Below are 16,574 nucleotides of genomic sequence, written 5' to 3'. Positions count from 1 at the left end.
TTTTATGGTGGGTTTTAAAAATTTGATATTGATTGTAATTGAAATGTTTTAAATTATGGGCCAAACTTTATTTAATTATTTTAAATCTATTTTAACTTTTGTGTACAAATGTTTTATTTTGGCTGTTCACCACCCTGAGTCCGAAAGGAGAAGGGCGGTATAGAAATCTGAAAATTAAATAAATAAATAAATAAATAAACAGAAGGGGAGGGATATGACATTGTGTATCTCCAGTCTACATCACAGTTCTTTCAGTAGTTCCAAGAAGAGTCCACACCCATTTTGCACCCCTCAGGTAATCCTAAGGACAAGATAAATATCCAGGTGGCCCAGTAGTGGGATTCAAATTGAATCCCACTTGAGGACCCAGTTTGTGGGGGCAATAAGCTGACTTTGTAAAAATATACAGAAGTATGAAGGCTATTGCTTAACGCATTGTAAGCCGCCCTGAGTCTCCGGAGAAGGGCGGCATATAAATCAAATAAAAAAAAAATCCCAGTGCTACTGGTTCACTATCGGGAGAACACAGGCACGCGTGCTTGTTTTGGGAGTGTGCAGGCATGCACGCTCGCTTTGGGAGAGCACAGACACGTGTGCTCGCTTCAGGAGCGTGCAGGCACATGTGCTCGCTTTGGGAGCGCGCAGGTGCGTGTGATTGCTTTGGGAGCACACAGGAATAGAATAAATACTTTATTATGGTCATCGACCAGCAATAGACATACAATAAATTAAAAATAATACTGACATTAATGGTAAATAATAGCATCCCTGTTATGAAAATACATGATCTCAAAACGTTAGGGTCACTCCCTAATTTACACGAGTGGGGAGCTGATAAGTATGTGAGTAAATGTATTTTTCCAATAATTGTTATAGATATCTCCAAAAAAATTGGTACCAATTGACATCTATAATTCTGTCACCAATTTCTTTTCTTGTGGACATTGCAGCAACACAGAATTTTGCCACTGCACGCGTGATAGCTGGGTTTGAGTCTTGGAGGAGAAAGTCTACCTAAAAGTCATCTGTCCTCCCTGGCAATCTCTCTAGTAAGGGGGAGAATATATATTGACCTACATACTTTGTATAACTCACAATCCCGGGAGTGCACAGGCGCGCATGATCGCTTCGCATGCACAGAGTGTTTTTGATGATGTTCGGGTGAGTGGGCAGAGCCTCCCGCTTCTGCCTCTACCGGTTCACCTGAACTGGGGTGAACCGGTAGCAACCCACCACTGAAGTGGCCTCAATGACTCTCTAAAATAATGCAAAAGATTAGCTGTCTACAAGGAGCATAAATCCTTCCATTCCTCACCATCCAGTCAGAGCTGAGGAACCTTCTTGAATGAGAAGCGAAATGTCTTCAAACAAAAAAACAAACAAACAAACAAGAAAGTCCAGTTGCCTCCTGAAAAAGCACCTTTGGGGAATGGAAGGATTTATACTCCTTGCAGACAGCTGGTCATTTGCATCCTTTGAGAGAGTCATTGAGGCCTCCTGGAGGTTTACCTGTGTCCTCAGGAACTGCTGAAAGGATTGTGTTGTGGAGTTGTGCTTTCTGCAGGATGTTCAGCAGTTCCAAGGCGGCTCCATCCCCATTTGCACCACTCAGGTGACCCTGAGGACACAGACAAACCCCCAAGTGGCCTCAACGACTCTCTAAAAAGGATGCAAATGACCAGCTGTCTACAAGGAGCATAAATCCTTCCATTTCTCACCATCCAGTCAGAGCTGAGGAACCTTCTTGAATGAGAAGCGAAATGTCTTCAAAGAAAAACCAGAAAGTCCAGTTGCCTCTTGAAAAAGCACCTTTGGGACAACTAGCAACTAGTTGGGGCAGAAATGTTTTTTTGATGTTTGTCTTGTGAAGTACATCTTTAGAAATGTCAGCTGGCAAGGAAAGGGCACCATTGCCCATGTTAAACCTCTGGATTGGCTGGGGTAATATGAATGGGTACAGGGTGTTATGTGGTTCTTTCCTTTCTCTGGAGATGGTTCCAGTCAGTGTTGGATGGAAGGGAGAGCTTGAGCCCCAAACCCCTGATATTCAAGCTGTCTCAATGAGGCCCACCCAGTTCTAATTCCGGTATCAACCTTATGCTGATGGTATTTCTTTGTACAACTATTGACTGATCAATGTGATTAAGATTTTTTCCCCCAGTACCTAAAGGCTTCCTGCATAGTGAGGGTTGGAAGAAATATCCATCTGGTTCAGTTTTTTTTTTTTTAATTTGATTTATATGCCGCCCTTCTCCGGAGACTCAGGGCGGCTTACAATGCGTTAAGCAATAGCCTTCATCCTTTTTGTATATTTATACAAAGTCAGCTTATTGCCCCCACAAACCGGGTCCTCATTTCACCTACCTTAGAAAGGATGGAAGGCTGAGTCAACCTTGAGCCTTGGAGAGATTCGAACCAGCAGAAATTGCAGGCAGCTGTGTTAATGACAGGGTGCACTAAACCACTGTACTATCAAGGCTCTAAGTTCCAAGCAGGAAGAAAGACACTGGAAACAAACTGATTGGAAAGATGGTTTAATGAAGCAGAACCATCAAACACATGGTCCTGGTGCAGCTGACCACATGGAGTTGAGAGAGAGAGGTATTTCTCTCTCTTACTCCGGGGAGTAACAGGCTTCAACTCAACCCTTCCAAGACCGAGTGGCTGTGGCTTCTGGGGTCCCAATATAGCCAGCCGGCGCCATCGCTGGCTATTAGGGGCGAGTCATTGGCCCCCATGGAGAGGGCATGTAACTTGGGCGTCCTCCTGGATGCACAGCTGTCTTTAGAAGAGCATATGATGGCCGTGGCCAGGGGGGCTTTTCATCAGGTCCGCCTGATTCGCCAGTTGCGTCCCTTTCTGGATCGGGACTCCTTACACACAGTCACTCAGGCCCTTGTCACTTTCCGCCTGGACTATTGCAATGCTCTCTACATGGGGCTCCCCTTAAGGAACACCCAGAGGCTCCAACTGGTGCAGAATGTGGCCGCGCGGGGGATTATGGGAGCGAGGGGGCGCACCTATGTGATGCCTCTCCTGCGTGAGCTGCATTGGCTTCCAGTGGTCTTCCGAGTGCGCTTCAAGGTGTTGGTTACCACCTTTAAAGCATTCCATGGCATAGGACCTGGGTATTTGCGGGACCACCTTCTGCCACCGATAGCCTCCCACCGGCCAGTACGCTCCCACAGAGAGGGACTCCTCAGGGTGCCATCAGCCAGGCAATGTTGGCTGGCGACCCCCAGGGGGAGAGCCTTCTCTGTGGCAGCTCCTGCCCTCTGGAACAATTTGCCCCCGGAGATACAAAGGATATCAGATCTCCGGGTTTTTCGCCGTGCCCTAAAAACTTTTCTTTTCCATCAAGCAGGGCTGGCGTAACCCCCCCCTTTTAACTTTTTAAACTTTTTTAGCTTTTAAAGTGTCAATGGGTTTTAGGTGGGATGTTTTAATTTTTTGGGGCAAAGTTGTGTAATTCTTTTAATAATTTTTAGATTTTGTATTGGTATGTTTTTATTCTTGGATACTCACCGCCCTTAGTCCAGTAGGAGAAGGACGGTATACAAATTGAATAAAATAAAATAAATAAAATAATTTATACCGTCTCTTGGGCCTTGCACTTGAATTTCCTGTTCCTGTGCAAGAATATGTATTCTATGTATTGGTTGTTGTAGGAGTCATAGCTAACTTTGTGGGTTGTGGTGTGGCCAACTGGGTGGGTGTGGCCAACTGGGTGGGTGTGTCCAGCTTGATGCCACTCCCCAAACTGTTGGCATGTTTCCTCTTAGTACTGGGTAGACTGGCCAAAGCCATATTGGCCCGATGTTTCCTCTTCTTGATAATAATAATAACATTTTTGTCACTGTACATGTATACACAGTATATCCATACAACAGAATTCACTTAACACCCAAAGACCAGGTCCAACACACATAACAATCCCCAAACACACTCCCACCCAGCACAATTCCCCACCCCTAAACCACCCAAACATCCACACAACAGACCAAGTAATAGTGTCCAACAGCTCACTGATGGTGGCCCTTTAGTTCATTGTTGAGTGCAATTATAGCTCTGGGATAAAAAAACTATTCAGAAAATGTGTGGTCTGAGTTTTAATTGTTCTGTATTTTCTGCCAGAAGGCAAGAGTCAAAAGGTTGTAAGCAGGATGGGAAGAGTCTCTGAGAATGTTATGCAAGATTTGAAGATGAATCAAACAGCAAGATTTGAAGATGTCGTCCAAGGCTGGTAGCTGGAATCCAATGATATTCTGGGCAGTTTTAATGATTCTCTGTAGAGCTTTTTTGTCCACTACAGAGCTGCTCCCATACAAATCTCACCAGACTCAAGGTTGACTCAGCCTTCCATCCTCCGAGGTAGGTAAAATGAGGACCCAGATTGTGGGGGCAATAAGCTGACTTTGTATAAAAAAGAACACCGCTTAGGGGGGCCCAAAAGCCCTACTAAGCATGTATATACAAAAGTATGAAGGCTATTGCTTAATGCGTTGTAAGCTGCCCTGAGTCTCTGGAGAAGGGCGGCATATAAATCATTTTTTTTTTTTTAAAAAAAGGTGCTTTTTCAAGAGGCAACTGGATTTTCTGTTTTTTCACTTCTGATCAAAGTGAAACGTTTTGCTTCACTTCTCATCGAAGCGAAGACGTTTCACTTCTCATCGAAGAAGCTTCTTCAGCTCTGACTGGATGTGTGGAATGTAATGAGTTATACTCCTTCCAGACAGCTGACCATTTGCATGAGATTTGTGATTTGCTTCTCTCAAAAACAATAGCGACAATAACAACAAAGGCAAGACAAATTCTGACCAGCCTGAGCTATCTGGTAATGTTTCCTAATAATTTTTGTCATCCTAGATACAAATCCAAGTACTATCAGCACTTCCCAGCCTTGATATTTTCAGTCAGAGAGGTCAACAAGGATTTTGGTTCTCCTGCCCAACGTCACACTTGGCTTCCACATCTATGGCAATGTTCAGATTGAGCTATCAATTTTCTCAAACTGCCTCTCCCTGCTCTCCACTCGAAGCAAAATGATTCCTGGTTATAAATGTGACAGGAAGGACACTCTGCTCTCTGTCATCGGAGGTCTCAACTCCAAATCCTCAAGGCAGATGGCTTCCATCATCAGCATCTTCAAGGTCCCACAGGTAAGGAGGCTCCACTGGGCCTAGCTATCTTCGAGACCGCCTACTGCCACCGACGACCTCCCACCGACCCGTGCGCTCCCACAGAGAGGGCCTCCTCGGGGTGCCATCAGCCAAACAATGCAGGCTGGTGACCCCCAGGGGGAGGGCCTTCTCTGTGGGGGCACCCACCCTCTGGAATCAGTTGCCCCCAGAGATAAGGAGAATCCAAGACCTCAGTGCCTTCCGCCGTACCCTTAAAACCTTCTTTTTCCAGCAAGCCAGGCTGGCTTAATTTCTTTTTAAGGGTTTTTTAATTGTTTTGTTTTGTTTATCGTTTTAATTAATGGGGCCAAATCTATATATATTTTTTAAATGTGTTTTAATATTTGTATTTGATGTTTTTATTTGGCTGTTCACCGCCCTGAGTCCTCAGGGAGAAGGGCGGTATACAAATTCAAAAATAAAATAAAATAAATAAAATAAAATAAGAGTATGTTAGAAACACATGCAGAAGCCAGACTCAAAATCCAAGATTTTTGTGGGGAGAGGGGCACAGCAGGAGCATGTGACTTAATGCTATAATTGAATTTGTTTTTATGTTATATGTGTCAAGAAATATTTTTATTGCAATTCTCAACCTATAACAGTTCATTTAGTGGCCATTCAAAGTGACAGTGGCACTGAAAAGAGTGACTTATGACTGTTTTCACACTTACGACCATTGTAGCAGCTATATGGTCATCTAATCAAAATTCTGGGGCTTGGCACTTGGACACTTGGCAACTGACTCATATTTATGATGGTTACCTAGAGTCATGGGATCAGTTTTTGTGACCTTCTGACAAGCAAGCCAGATGGGGAAGCCAGATTCACTTAATAACCATGTTACTAACTTAACAACTGCAGTGATTCACTTAACAATTTTGGCAAGAAAGGTCGTAAAATGGAGCAAAATTCACTTAACAAATGTTCACTTAGCAACATGAATTTTGGACTCAATTGTGGTCGTAACTCGAGGACTACCAAAGAGATAGATAATGAGATATTTCTGAAATTCTCTACTTGCCAAGAAGAATTCCTTCCTAACATATTCTTCATAAAAGTATAGGCAACCTAACAGTACAATTTATTATCTGTGTCACATTGATGGTTTATGTTCTTGGCTTCTGACCTGTCCCAGCCAGGCAAAACATGTAACTGATGGCTCTTGTTAAGAAGGGGAAAAATTTAAGCCTTCCACTCAAAATGAGTCAGCATGACTGATGGGGCAGGAAACAACACAATGGGAACCTTTAAAGTCACCATAAAAGTTTACTTTGTCTTTGAAAGATGAATCTCACTTTCTCCAGCTTGATGTTGGCTTTGAGTTCTCTCGAGAAGGCGGAACAGCTTATCCTTCCTTCTTCCAAGTTAATCAGAATGAATTTCCTCAGTATGTGGGTTTAGTTCAGCTGCTCCTGCATTTCCAGTGGAACTAGGTTGGTCTTCTGGCCCCTGAAGATGACCCTGGAAAACGTTTCATCTCATCTGTGACACCGATGCTCGAGGAGAAGGCCTTCACTGAAACATTGAAATCTGATGATAAATACATTGCAGTGATAAAGTTGCTTCACATTTTCAAAGCCTGGCTTAAACATGAAGTGATTATTCTGTATGGAGATTCCTCTACTATTGCATACATTCAGGTAGCTGTGCATCTGTATGAACCACCAGGAAAAATATCCTTTCAGAAAGTTTGGATCTTAACTTCCCATTGGAAACTTAGTCTAGGGAAATCTCAAAACATATTGCAACTTATAAAGCCCTTCCATGGAGCTTTGCATTTTAGGGATCATACCGGGGATGTCTCACAATTCAGACATTTCATCCTGTCGTTAGACTCTTTGAACCCACAAGCAGAAATCTTTCTCCCACCATGGTGGGAAAGAGTTTTTGACTGTGACATCCATAAGCCAGGCAAGGTCCGTCCAAAGTGGGGAAAACAATGCACAGGAAAGGAAAAATTACAGAATCTGCCGTCTTACGTGTTTGAAACGAGCATGACATCTGAAAGTTACAATATCTACAATGTCATTTATGCTGTGGCACATGCATTACATGCAATGTATGGATCCAGAGCCCGGCCGACCATGATGAGGCATGGAAAGAGGATCTCAAATCTCCAGTCATGGCAGGTAATCTCTGGGACTTTTTGTCCAGTCCACAGTGTCAGGGTTCCAAGTAATACACTCATAGCAAGCAAAACTCCGAGGCAGGTAGATTCCTCAAAGAATGGTTTTATTTGGATATATCATATTGAGGCTGAGGCTCCAACTGGTCCAGAACGTAGCCGCGCGGGTGATTATGGGCGCAGCTCATTACGCCCATGTAACACCTCTCCTACGCGAGCTGCACTGGCTCCCGGTGGTCTTCCGGGTGCGATTCAAAGTGTTATTTATCACCTTTAAAGCGCTCCATGGCTTAGGACCTGGGTACCTACGAGACCGTCTTTTGCCACCAATAGCCTCCCACCGACCAGTTCGTTCTCACAGGGAGGGACTACTCAGGGTACCGTCAGTCAAATTATGTCGACTGGCGACTCCCAGGGGGAGGGCCTTCTCTGTAGGGGCTCCAACCTTTTGGAATGAACTGCCCCCGGAGATACGGAATATCCCTGATCTCCGTGCTTTCCGCCGTGCCCTCAAGACCCTGATGTTGCAACAGGCGGGGCTAAACATATGAACATGTGAATGATTTTTTAAATGTTATCTAATTCTGGGTTTTATTTAATTGACCAAACTAAGTAATAATTTTAATTAGCAATTTTATGATGTTTGTGTGTCTATATTTTTCTTGACTGTACACCGCCTTGAGTCCTACGGGAGAAAGGCGGTATAGAAATATAATAAATAAATAAATAAATAAATAAATAAATAAATAAATAAATAAATAAATAAATAAATAAATAAATAAATATTGGCACAGATCTGGTGAAAGCTGACTCTGAAGATTCCCGCGATTTTCACCTAATTAAAAGTAAACATTTTTTTCCCTTTCCCCAAACAATCAGTCACATAGTCCAATCAAGCTGCCATCCGGTTGCTGGGTAATATCACTCCTCCTCTCTCTGACTAGGTGTGAGAATGTCCTTGGTTCCCAAAAGAAAGTATCTTGTGTTGGCTACAAAACCCCAGCTATCTCTATTCCCCCCTCCCTATCCCTCAGCTCCAGTGTGGCAACACTAAAGTGGCAAAATGGCTTCGGTCAGGTCAGCTTCAGGGTTGATACACATTGAAGAAGGTTCTTATTTGTATTTCTTATCCAATTACTGATTTAAATCTGTATGCTACCATATCAAAGGTTATCTCAGAACAGGTTTAAAAAGGAATTATTTAAAAACCAATAAAATGAATTAAGTGTAATGTTTTATTGATGAGCTGCGGTGGTGCAGTGGTTAGAGTGCAGTACTGCAGGCTACTTCTGCTGGTCACCGGCTGCCAGCAGTTTGGCAGATCGAATCTCACCAAGCTCAAGGTTGACTCAGCCTTCCGTCCTTCCAAGGTGGGTAAAATGAGGACCCGGATTGTTGGGGACAATATGCTGACTCTGTAAACCACTTAGAGAAGGCTGTGAAGCACTGTGAAGCAGTATGTAAGTCTAAATGCTATTGCTATCGAAAAGGGGTAGAATGTAAAGAAAAAACAAACTAGTTATCCATAAGAACTATAGAGAAAAGGCTTTCATATAAGATCCTCAATGGTTGCCCGAATTTCAGGGTGTAACCATATCAGGGAAGAAGTCTTAACTCAGAACAAAATGGCAATCTGGATTCCTGACATTCAATAGGAACTCTGAATCTGACTGTAAAAAGACCCTCAATTCAACTTCACCTTACTTTATGTTTATATGGCTTAGCATCCTGTTTGCCCCACTCCATTTATTCAGTGCTGTTCAGTTTGTTACAGATACTTACAGATTAACAGAGTTGGAAGGGACCTTGTAGGTCATCTAATACAAATCCCCACCCAAACAGGAGACCCTACACCCGTGATGGCGAACCTATGGCACGCGTGCCACAGGTGGCACGTGGAGCCAAATTAGTAGGCATGCCAGCTCAGCTCTGGGGCACATGCGTGCGCCAGCCAGCTGATTTTTGGGCCTTCTGGGCCCACCAGAAATAGGGAAACAGGCTGTTTCCTGCCTCTGGAGGGCCTGAGTGGTGTGGGGAAGGCCCGTTTTTCTTTCTTACCTGGCTCCAGATCCTTTCTATGCATCTGGGAAGGGTGAAAACAGCCTTTCCCACTCCCTTGGAGGCCCTACGGAGGCTGAAAGGGCCCATTTCCTGACTCCCGGTGGGACAGGAAGTAACTTTTTTCCTGTCCCCAGCCTCCAGAGATCCTAGAGAGGCTCCTAGAGACTCCTAGAAAGACTCCTAGAGACTCCTAGAGAGGTTCTGGAGGCTGGGGACAGCAAAAAATGTCACTTCCTGTCCCACCGAGAGTTGGGAAATGGGCCCTTTCAGCCTCCGTAGGGCCTCCAAGGGAGTGGGAAAGGCTGTTTTTGCCCTTCCCAGATGCATAGAGAGGATCTGGAACCAGGTAAGAAAGAAAAACGGGCCTACCAGGCCATCATGTGCCAGGAGCAGGGGTGTGTGGGGTTGCATGAGCATGTGCGTGGGCATGTGCGCGCACGACCCTCCCCCGCCCCCCCTCTCCTGGCACGCGATGGCAAAAAGGTTATCCATCACTGCCCTACACCATTTCTGACAGATGGCAGTCCAGTCTCTTCTTGAAAGCTTCTAGTGTTGAAGCTCCCACAACTTCTGAAGGCAACTTCTGTTCCATCGGTTGATTGTTCTCACTGTCAGAACATTTCTCCTTATTTCCAGATTGAATCTTTCCTTGATCAGTTTCCATCCATTATTCCTTGTCTGGTCTTCAGATGTCTTGGAAAATAGCTTGACCCCTTCCTATCGGTGGCAGCCTCTGAGATATTGGAAGACTGCTATCCTGTCTCCCCTGGTCCTTCTCTTCATTAGACTAGCCATGCCCAGTTCCTGCAACTGTTCATTGTATGTTTTAGCCTCCAGTCCCCTAATCATCCTGGTTGCTCTTCTCTGCATTCTTTCTAGAATCTCAACATCTTTTTTATAGTGCGGTGACCAAAACTGGATGCAGTATTCTAGATGTGGTCTTACTAAGGCTTTATAGAGTGGTATTAGTACCTCACTTGATCTTCATTTTATCTCTCTGTTAATGCAATTTAGGATTGCATCGGCTTTTTTGGCTGCCACTGCACACAGCTGGCTCATATTTAATTGGTTGTCCACTAAGACTCCAAGATCCCTCTCACAGTTAATGCTATTAAGCCTGGTTTTACTCAATCTATGGTTACTTTTGGTTTTTCTTGCCTAAGTGAAAGCAATTATGTGAAAGCAGACTCTGTCAACCTCAGCACACACAACAGGACTCAAGCTGATCCACCTAAAGGTAAAGAAGCAATAGATGGAAACTAATCAAGGAGAGAAACAACCTAGAACTAAGGAGAAATTTCCTGACAGTTAGAACAATTAATCAGTGGAACAATTTGCCTCCAGAAGTTGTGAATGCTCCATCACGGAAACATAGATCCCATTAAGTCTCATTTGTGATTTTCAGTCAAGTGCTCCAATTTCTGAATATCTTTTTTTTCCAGATTCTTGCTTATTTGAGGAATGTTCAGTTCAACAGTGCTGGAGATGAAGTATCTTTTTCAGAAAATGGATTGGGATCTGCTTGTTATGATCTCCTCAACTGGCTTCTCTTCCCCAATCTATCTTTTGTCCCAGAGAAAGTTGATCAAATAGACCTTGAGGCTCCCCCAGGCCAGGATTTCACCATTAACTCTGATGCAATTGTCTGGGCCACAAAGGTGAGTTGGAAGGAAATGTTGTAAATTCAGGGAAAGAGTCATACTCTCCTGGATGTAGAATATCCTAACTTGAACACTGCTCTCAGAAAATAAATTGGGATCTGCTTGTTATTGAATTGTATTGAACTGAGTTGTAGCTCAATGCCACAAGTCTTTCCTTCATAGTTGAGGTCCCAGTTCCAATCTCCAAGATCCATTTGTGAGTTGGCAATACCACTGGTCTGAATCACCCAGAAGATGTTCCTGGTTTATGGTAGACCATAGTGAAGATACGGTCTTGAAGACATTTTGAAGATTTGATTTGATTTGATTTGATTTGATTTATTTATTTATTTGTTTATTTAGTCAAGCACGTATGAGATAACAGGAATAAATGGGGACAGTAGGACAGGGACTGTAGGCATGTTGGTGCACTTATGCACGCCCCATACAGACCTCTTAGGAATGGGGTGAGGTCAACAGTAGACAGTCTAAGGTTAAAGTTATGGGGGTTTGGGGAAGTAACCACAGAGACAGGTAGTGCATTCCAGGCATTGACCACTCTGTTGCTGAAGTCATATTTTCTGCAATTGAATTTGGAGCGGTTTACTTTGAGTTTGTATCTACTGTGTGCTCATGTATTGTTGTGGTTGAGGCTGAAATAGTCATTGACAGGTAGGACATTGTAACATTTAATTTTGTGTACTACGCTTAGGTCAGATCGTAGGTGGCATAGTTCTAGGTTGTCCAAGCCTAAAATTTCAAACCTGGTGGCATAAGGTATTCTGTTGTGAGCAGAGGAGTGGAGGACTCTTCTTGTGAAATACCTCTGGACTCGCTCAATTGTATTAATGTCCAATATACAGTGCGGGTTCCAGACAGACAAGCTGTATTTGAGAATTGGTCTAGCAAAGGTTTTGCATGCCCTAGTTTGCAGTACATTTTTTAAAAAAGTATTTTCATTCACCATATCAAACATTTCTCTTTTCTCTTTCAGAAGGTGCCCTTTGCCAGGTGCAGCATGAAGAGGTGCCACGCAGGAGAAAAGAGGAGAGTTCCAGAGGGCCAGCAGGTTTGCTTCTACCAATGTGACCCTTGTCCAGAAGGGACCATTTCTAATCAGACAGGTAGAGCAGATTTCAAATGTAGATCTTCCAGGATCAAGCAAGACATTCAATAAATGATAGTATTAACCTTTTTTGGCCATTTTTGGTGGGATCAATATGTTGCAAGGTATTTGTATTTTTTTCAGCAAAACCTCTGAGTTTCTGGATCTAAACTGCTCTCACTAACAAGACACGTAACAGGTTTCTGACTAGCCTTTTTACTGCTACTCTTTCATCCTGTCAATAAAACTGTCAGACTGCGGTGCTATCTCAAAATTAAATGAACTTCCAAACTGCCAATCTTTAAGGAAATCTTTCTTTAATTGAGCTCAGCCACCGGATCATGACTCCGCGTGGACAAGACTGACCTTTTGCCTCCCAATCCCTCCCTTTCTGATCCCCAAATCTCTGCTTCTCATTGGCTGTCTTCCAAGTCATTCTTCAGACTTCTTTTCCTCGTCATTTCCCAGGAATGTGCCCCCTCCCCTCTCTCCACGACAACCAGGCTTCAAAGGGATTTATCAGGCAAAAGTTTCAGAGTTTATCTTTCACTCTCCTCTGCTCCCTCTCTATGCCAGCATTGCAACGCTGACAAAAACTTTTCATCAATCATTTCCTGAAGGAGTGGAGTGTGAAGGTTAGGGTTTAATTTTTTATTTTTGAAGGTGTGCCTTTTCTATCAGCACTATTGGTCTCTCAGGAAAGTGATAGACCTATAGTCTGTAGAGATTCTCAGTCATCCAGGTCATAGTTGTCCCAAAGGTGTTTTTTCAGGAGGCAACTGGACTTTCTTCTTCTTTCTTTTGAAGACTTGTCGCTTCTCCTCCAAGAAGCTTCTTCAGCCCTGACAGGATAGTGGGGAACAGAAGGATTTATATTCCTTTCAGACAGCTGATTATTTGCATCCTTTTAAAGGATCATTGAAGCACTTGAAGGTTTATCTGTGTCACCTGAGTGGTGCTCCTGGATCCTGCAGTCTGCAATTTTTTCCTCTGGAAATCCATTCCTTATTCCCACACCATTCCAAGGGTGTTCATCCCAAATTGTATAGCTAAACCAGTCTGGTCATGAAGCTCTTCCAATGAAGTGAAACATCTTCAAAGAAAAACAAGAAAGTCCAGTTGCCTCCTGAAAAAGCACCTTTGGGACAACCATGACCTGGATGATTGAGAATCTCCACAGACACTTCCGGTGCAGAGTTTAAATTAGCCTTATATTGTGAATACCCCATTCACTATTTGTAAGATGTATAAGAGAAATGAGCTTCTATATCATCCCTAACCATGAAAGAATCAATAAAATGCTTCTTCTACAAACACCTGCATTATTGATCAGTTTAGAAGGCTACAATTCATCACTATGCTTAGCCCTATATGAAAGAAAAAAAAATCTGGCATAGGCCACACTCCATCTTGGGTGCAGTTGCTCAGGGGTTTCAGGTAGGCCAAATCCCACCTGGACCGTGACCCTCAATTCCATCTGCTTGAAGAACAAGAGACCACCAACATGTTTTTCCCCTTCTGGTACATGTAGGAAAGTAATTGCTAAGTGGGTAGGATGTTACTCTTCCCTTGCAATTATCAGAAGTACAATAATTCATAATGTATCCCCCACAGATTTTTACCCACAAAAGTCTTCCAAGGCAAAACCTGTCTAAATGAAATAAGGTCTGAGCTCTCCCAAGAAGAACTGGGAGCTTCTCAACAAACTTTGATTTATGGTCTAAGAAGGAAGTCAGAAATATGAATGGGCTCGCTGTCCTGCTCTTTCTCTTTTGGCTCCTGTCTTCAACAGCTCATAAGATTATGCAAACCGTATGTGTAGCGAGGAACCCTCTGCGAACTGTGGAGGACTATTACAAGCCTGGAGATCTCATTATTGGGGGGAATTTGCTCCTGGAAAAGTTTGCTCTCTTTGAAATGATAGAGTTTCACCATCAGCCATCAAAGACAAGAATTACAAAAAGGTATGTTTTACTCAGAAGGGAATATATTCGAAGAGTTTCTGCATTTGGGGATTCAGGAGTCAACTTTCATAAATTAATATTCTTTTTTTCCCCCCGTATTTTATTTGTTTTATTTATATAACACTCAATTTTCATCAAACAGTGTGTATTCTGGGTAGAATTATATTTTGATAGTCATATTTATACATCTTCATTATATTTAGTCATCACCATCATATTAAAAATATAATAACATAAGGATATAATAACCTTAATATTTAACATTTAACATCATCTTCTTTTTTAATGACTCCTCTATACCATTTCTTCCCTTTATATCTCTTCCTTTCTAACCTCTGTTTCTATTATCTAGCCATTGATAAAATGTGTCCCATATCAAAAAATATTCTGTTTCTTCTTTATCCTTAATAGCAAGTGTTAATCTATCCATTTCTGCACAATCTAATAATATCACATGTGGTGTTTATACCCAAGAGCTAGAAAATATTGGACAAAAGTAGAAACATGGCTGGAAAAAAATGATAAAACTACATATTAATCTGAAACCAGAGATATTTTTGCTGGGCCTTCTACCAGAAAAATATGATAAAAAGACAGCATATTTGATTTTGCATATATTAACAGCAGCCAGAATTGTATTTGCGCAACAATGGAAAAGTGATGAGACCCTGTCTGAGGAGAATGTAATTAAAAAACATAAATTATTATTCTACTGATGTTTTCAGGTTCTGTTGCAGTTTAGAAGCCTTGGTGCTTTCCTGGATAAAGAAACCTTCTTATAAAATAGGGTAGAATGTTCCGGTTTCTTCAGGAGGATGATAAACAGCACAATAAGTGAGGAAGGGTATATCTGTCAGAAACTGTGCTGGCTTAGTGAGAAAGGCCATTTCTATTATTTATTTGGAGAAAAAAATCATGCTGGAAAACTCAAAGAAAAGGCAAATCTAGTTACAGTGGATAGCTAATCAATCTTGTTGCCTTCAGTTGAGTATTATGAACAGAGTGGTTCCCAGAGGTGAAATACCGTATAAGACACACTTTTCCACCCTGGAAAAGAGGATGAAAATTTGGGTGTGTCTTATACACACAATGTAGCCCCACACAACCACCAGCCCCCACCCTTTGGCCTCCACGCATCCTCTCAAACAGAGCTTTTGGTGCTTTTGGATGCTGCAAATGCAGCCTCTCAAACAGAATTTTTTTCCTTATTTTCCTCCCCCCAAAATAAGGTGTGTCTTATACTCGGGAGCGTCTTATACTCAAAAAAATAAGGTACTCTTTAAAGGGATAATCTAACAGCCAAATCTATTAAAGATATTTCTCATGTGGATGAGTCATGGCTGTTTAGGGTTGTAAATGTGTAAACGTCTCAGCCACTCTCTACATGGACCATGGTTTCATGAGGATGGTCCATCCACATAATCTTCTTAATCACATTTTCTTGTCCAAGGACACACAACAAATATATTCACCACCTCAAAGTCTGGGAGAGCACACCTACAAACACACTTAAGGAAAGGCAACCTCCCTTAGCATATAAAATGTTCTCTCTAATATTTCCCAATGTTTTCTCATTACAGCATTGAATTCAAAAATTATCCGCTAATTCTGGCCTTGGTACATGCAGTCACAAAAATCAACAAGGATTTGATTCTGCTTCCCAACATCACACTCGGCTTCCATATTTATGACAATAAGGAGACTGTTAGGAGGATTTCCTGGAACAGCCTCTCTCTTCTGTCCACACGAGGCCGAATGGTTCCAGATTACAAATGTGACAAGCAGGATACATTGCTCTCTGTTGTTGGAGATGTCAACTCCCAATACTCAAGGCAGATGGCCTCCATCTTCAGCATCTTCAAGGTCCCACAGGTAAAGGGGTCATGTAGGGTCCCTACATAAAAATAAAAATTATATTTATTAGTGCTTAAGCAAAGTACACTTGTAGAATAAACCAATCTTGTGTATACATAGCAAAGAAAAGGCATTCAGCTGCATGATTTTCACACAACATTTGAAATCAGAATTTGTAATTGTAACTGGAAGACTTTCACTCCATTCAAAGTGAATCAATTGAACAAGCAGAGCAGAAAGCTACTAATACTGAGTATTAACATGAGGATATAATAACGTCATAAAAAATTGTGACAACTCTCCTTTTCTGCAGTTCGGTTTCCACTTCCTCAAATTCACTCAGGAAGACAGAACTGTGTTCCCTTCCTTTTTCCGGATCAGCCCCAATGAACTTCCTCAGTATGTGGGTTTAGTCCGGCTGCTCCTGCATTTCCAGTGGAACTGGGTTGGGCTGGTGGCCCCTAAAAATGACAATGGAGAACTTTTCATCTCAACTCTGAGGCCGATGCTCCAGGAGAAGGAGATCTGCCTGGCCTTCACTCACCTGTTGGAATCTGTATCTGTTATCTTTTCAATGAACAAATGTCTTTCTTTAATCCCAACCTGGAATAAAGCTGAGGTAATTATTGTATTTGGAGAATC

At 42.5% G+C, this 16,574-nt stretch overlaps 1 protein-coding gene across 1 annotated transcript in view; it reads left to right on the top strand.

Annotated features, from left to right (window-relative positions):
• The first annotated feature begins 5,042 nt into the window (after nt 1-5,042).
• Nucleotides 5,043-16,574, top strand: part of LOC139313225 (vomeronasal type-2 receptor 26-like) — a 16,140-nt gene continuing 4,608 nt past the window's right edge. Inside the window, exons 1-6 of the mRNA XM_070938710.1 lie at nt 5,043-5,159; nt 10,812-11,027; nt 12,004-12,133; nt 13,907-14,078; nt 15,659-15,950; nt 16,246-16,488. Of these exons, the coding sequence (XP_070794811.1) occupies nt 5,043-5,159; nt 10,812-11,027; nt 12,004-12,133; nt 13,907-14,078; nt 15,659-15,950; nt 16,246-16,488 (1,170 nt within the window). The remainder of the gene's footprint in view (nt 5,160-10,811; nt 11,028-12,003; nt 12,134-13,906; nt 14,079-15,658; nt 15,951-16,245; nt 16,489-16,574) is intronic.

This window comes from Pituophis catenifer, unplaced genomic scaffold (genome assembly GCF_029215685.1).
Source record: "Pituophis catenifer annectens isolate HBS135680 unplaced genomic scaffold, rPitCat1.0.hap2 SCAF_1, whole genome shotgun sequence".
NCBI classification, from domain to species: Eukaryota; Metazoa; Chordata; class Lepidosauria; order Squamata; family Colubridae; genus Pituophis; species Pituophis catenifer.
Note: the sequence above shows the minus strand (reverse complement) of the source record. Positions and strands in the feature narration are given on the sequence as shown.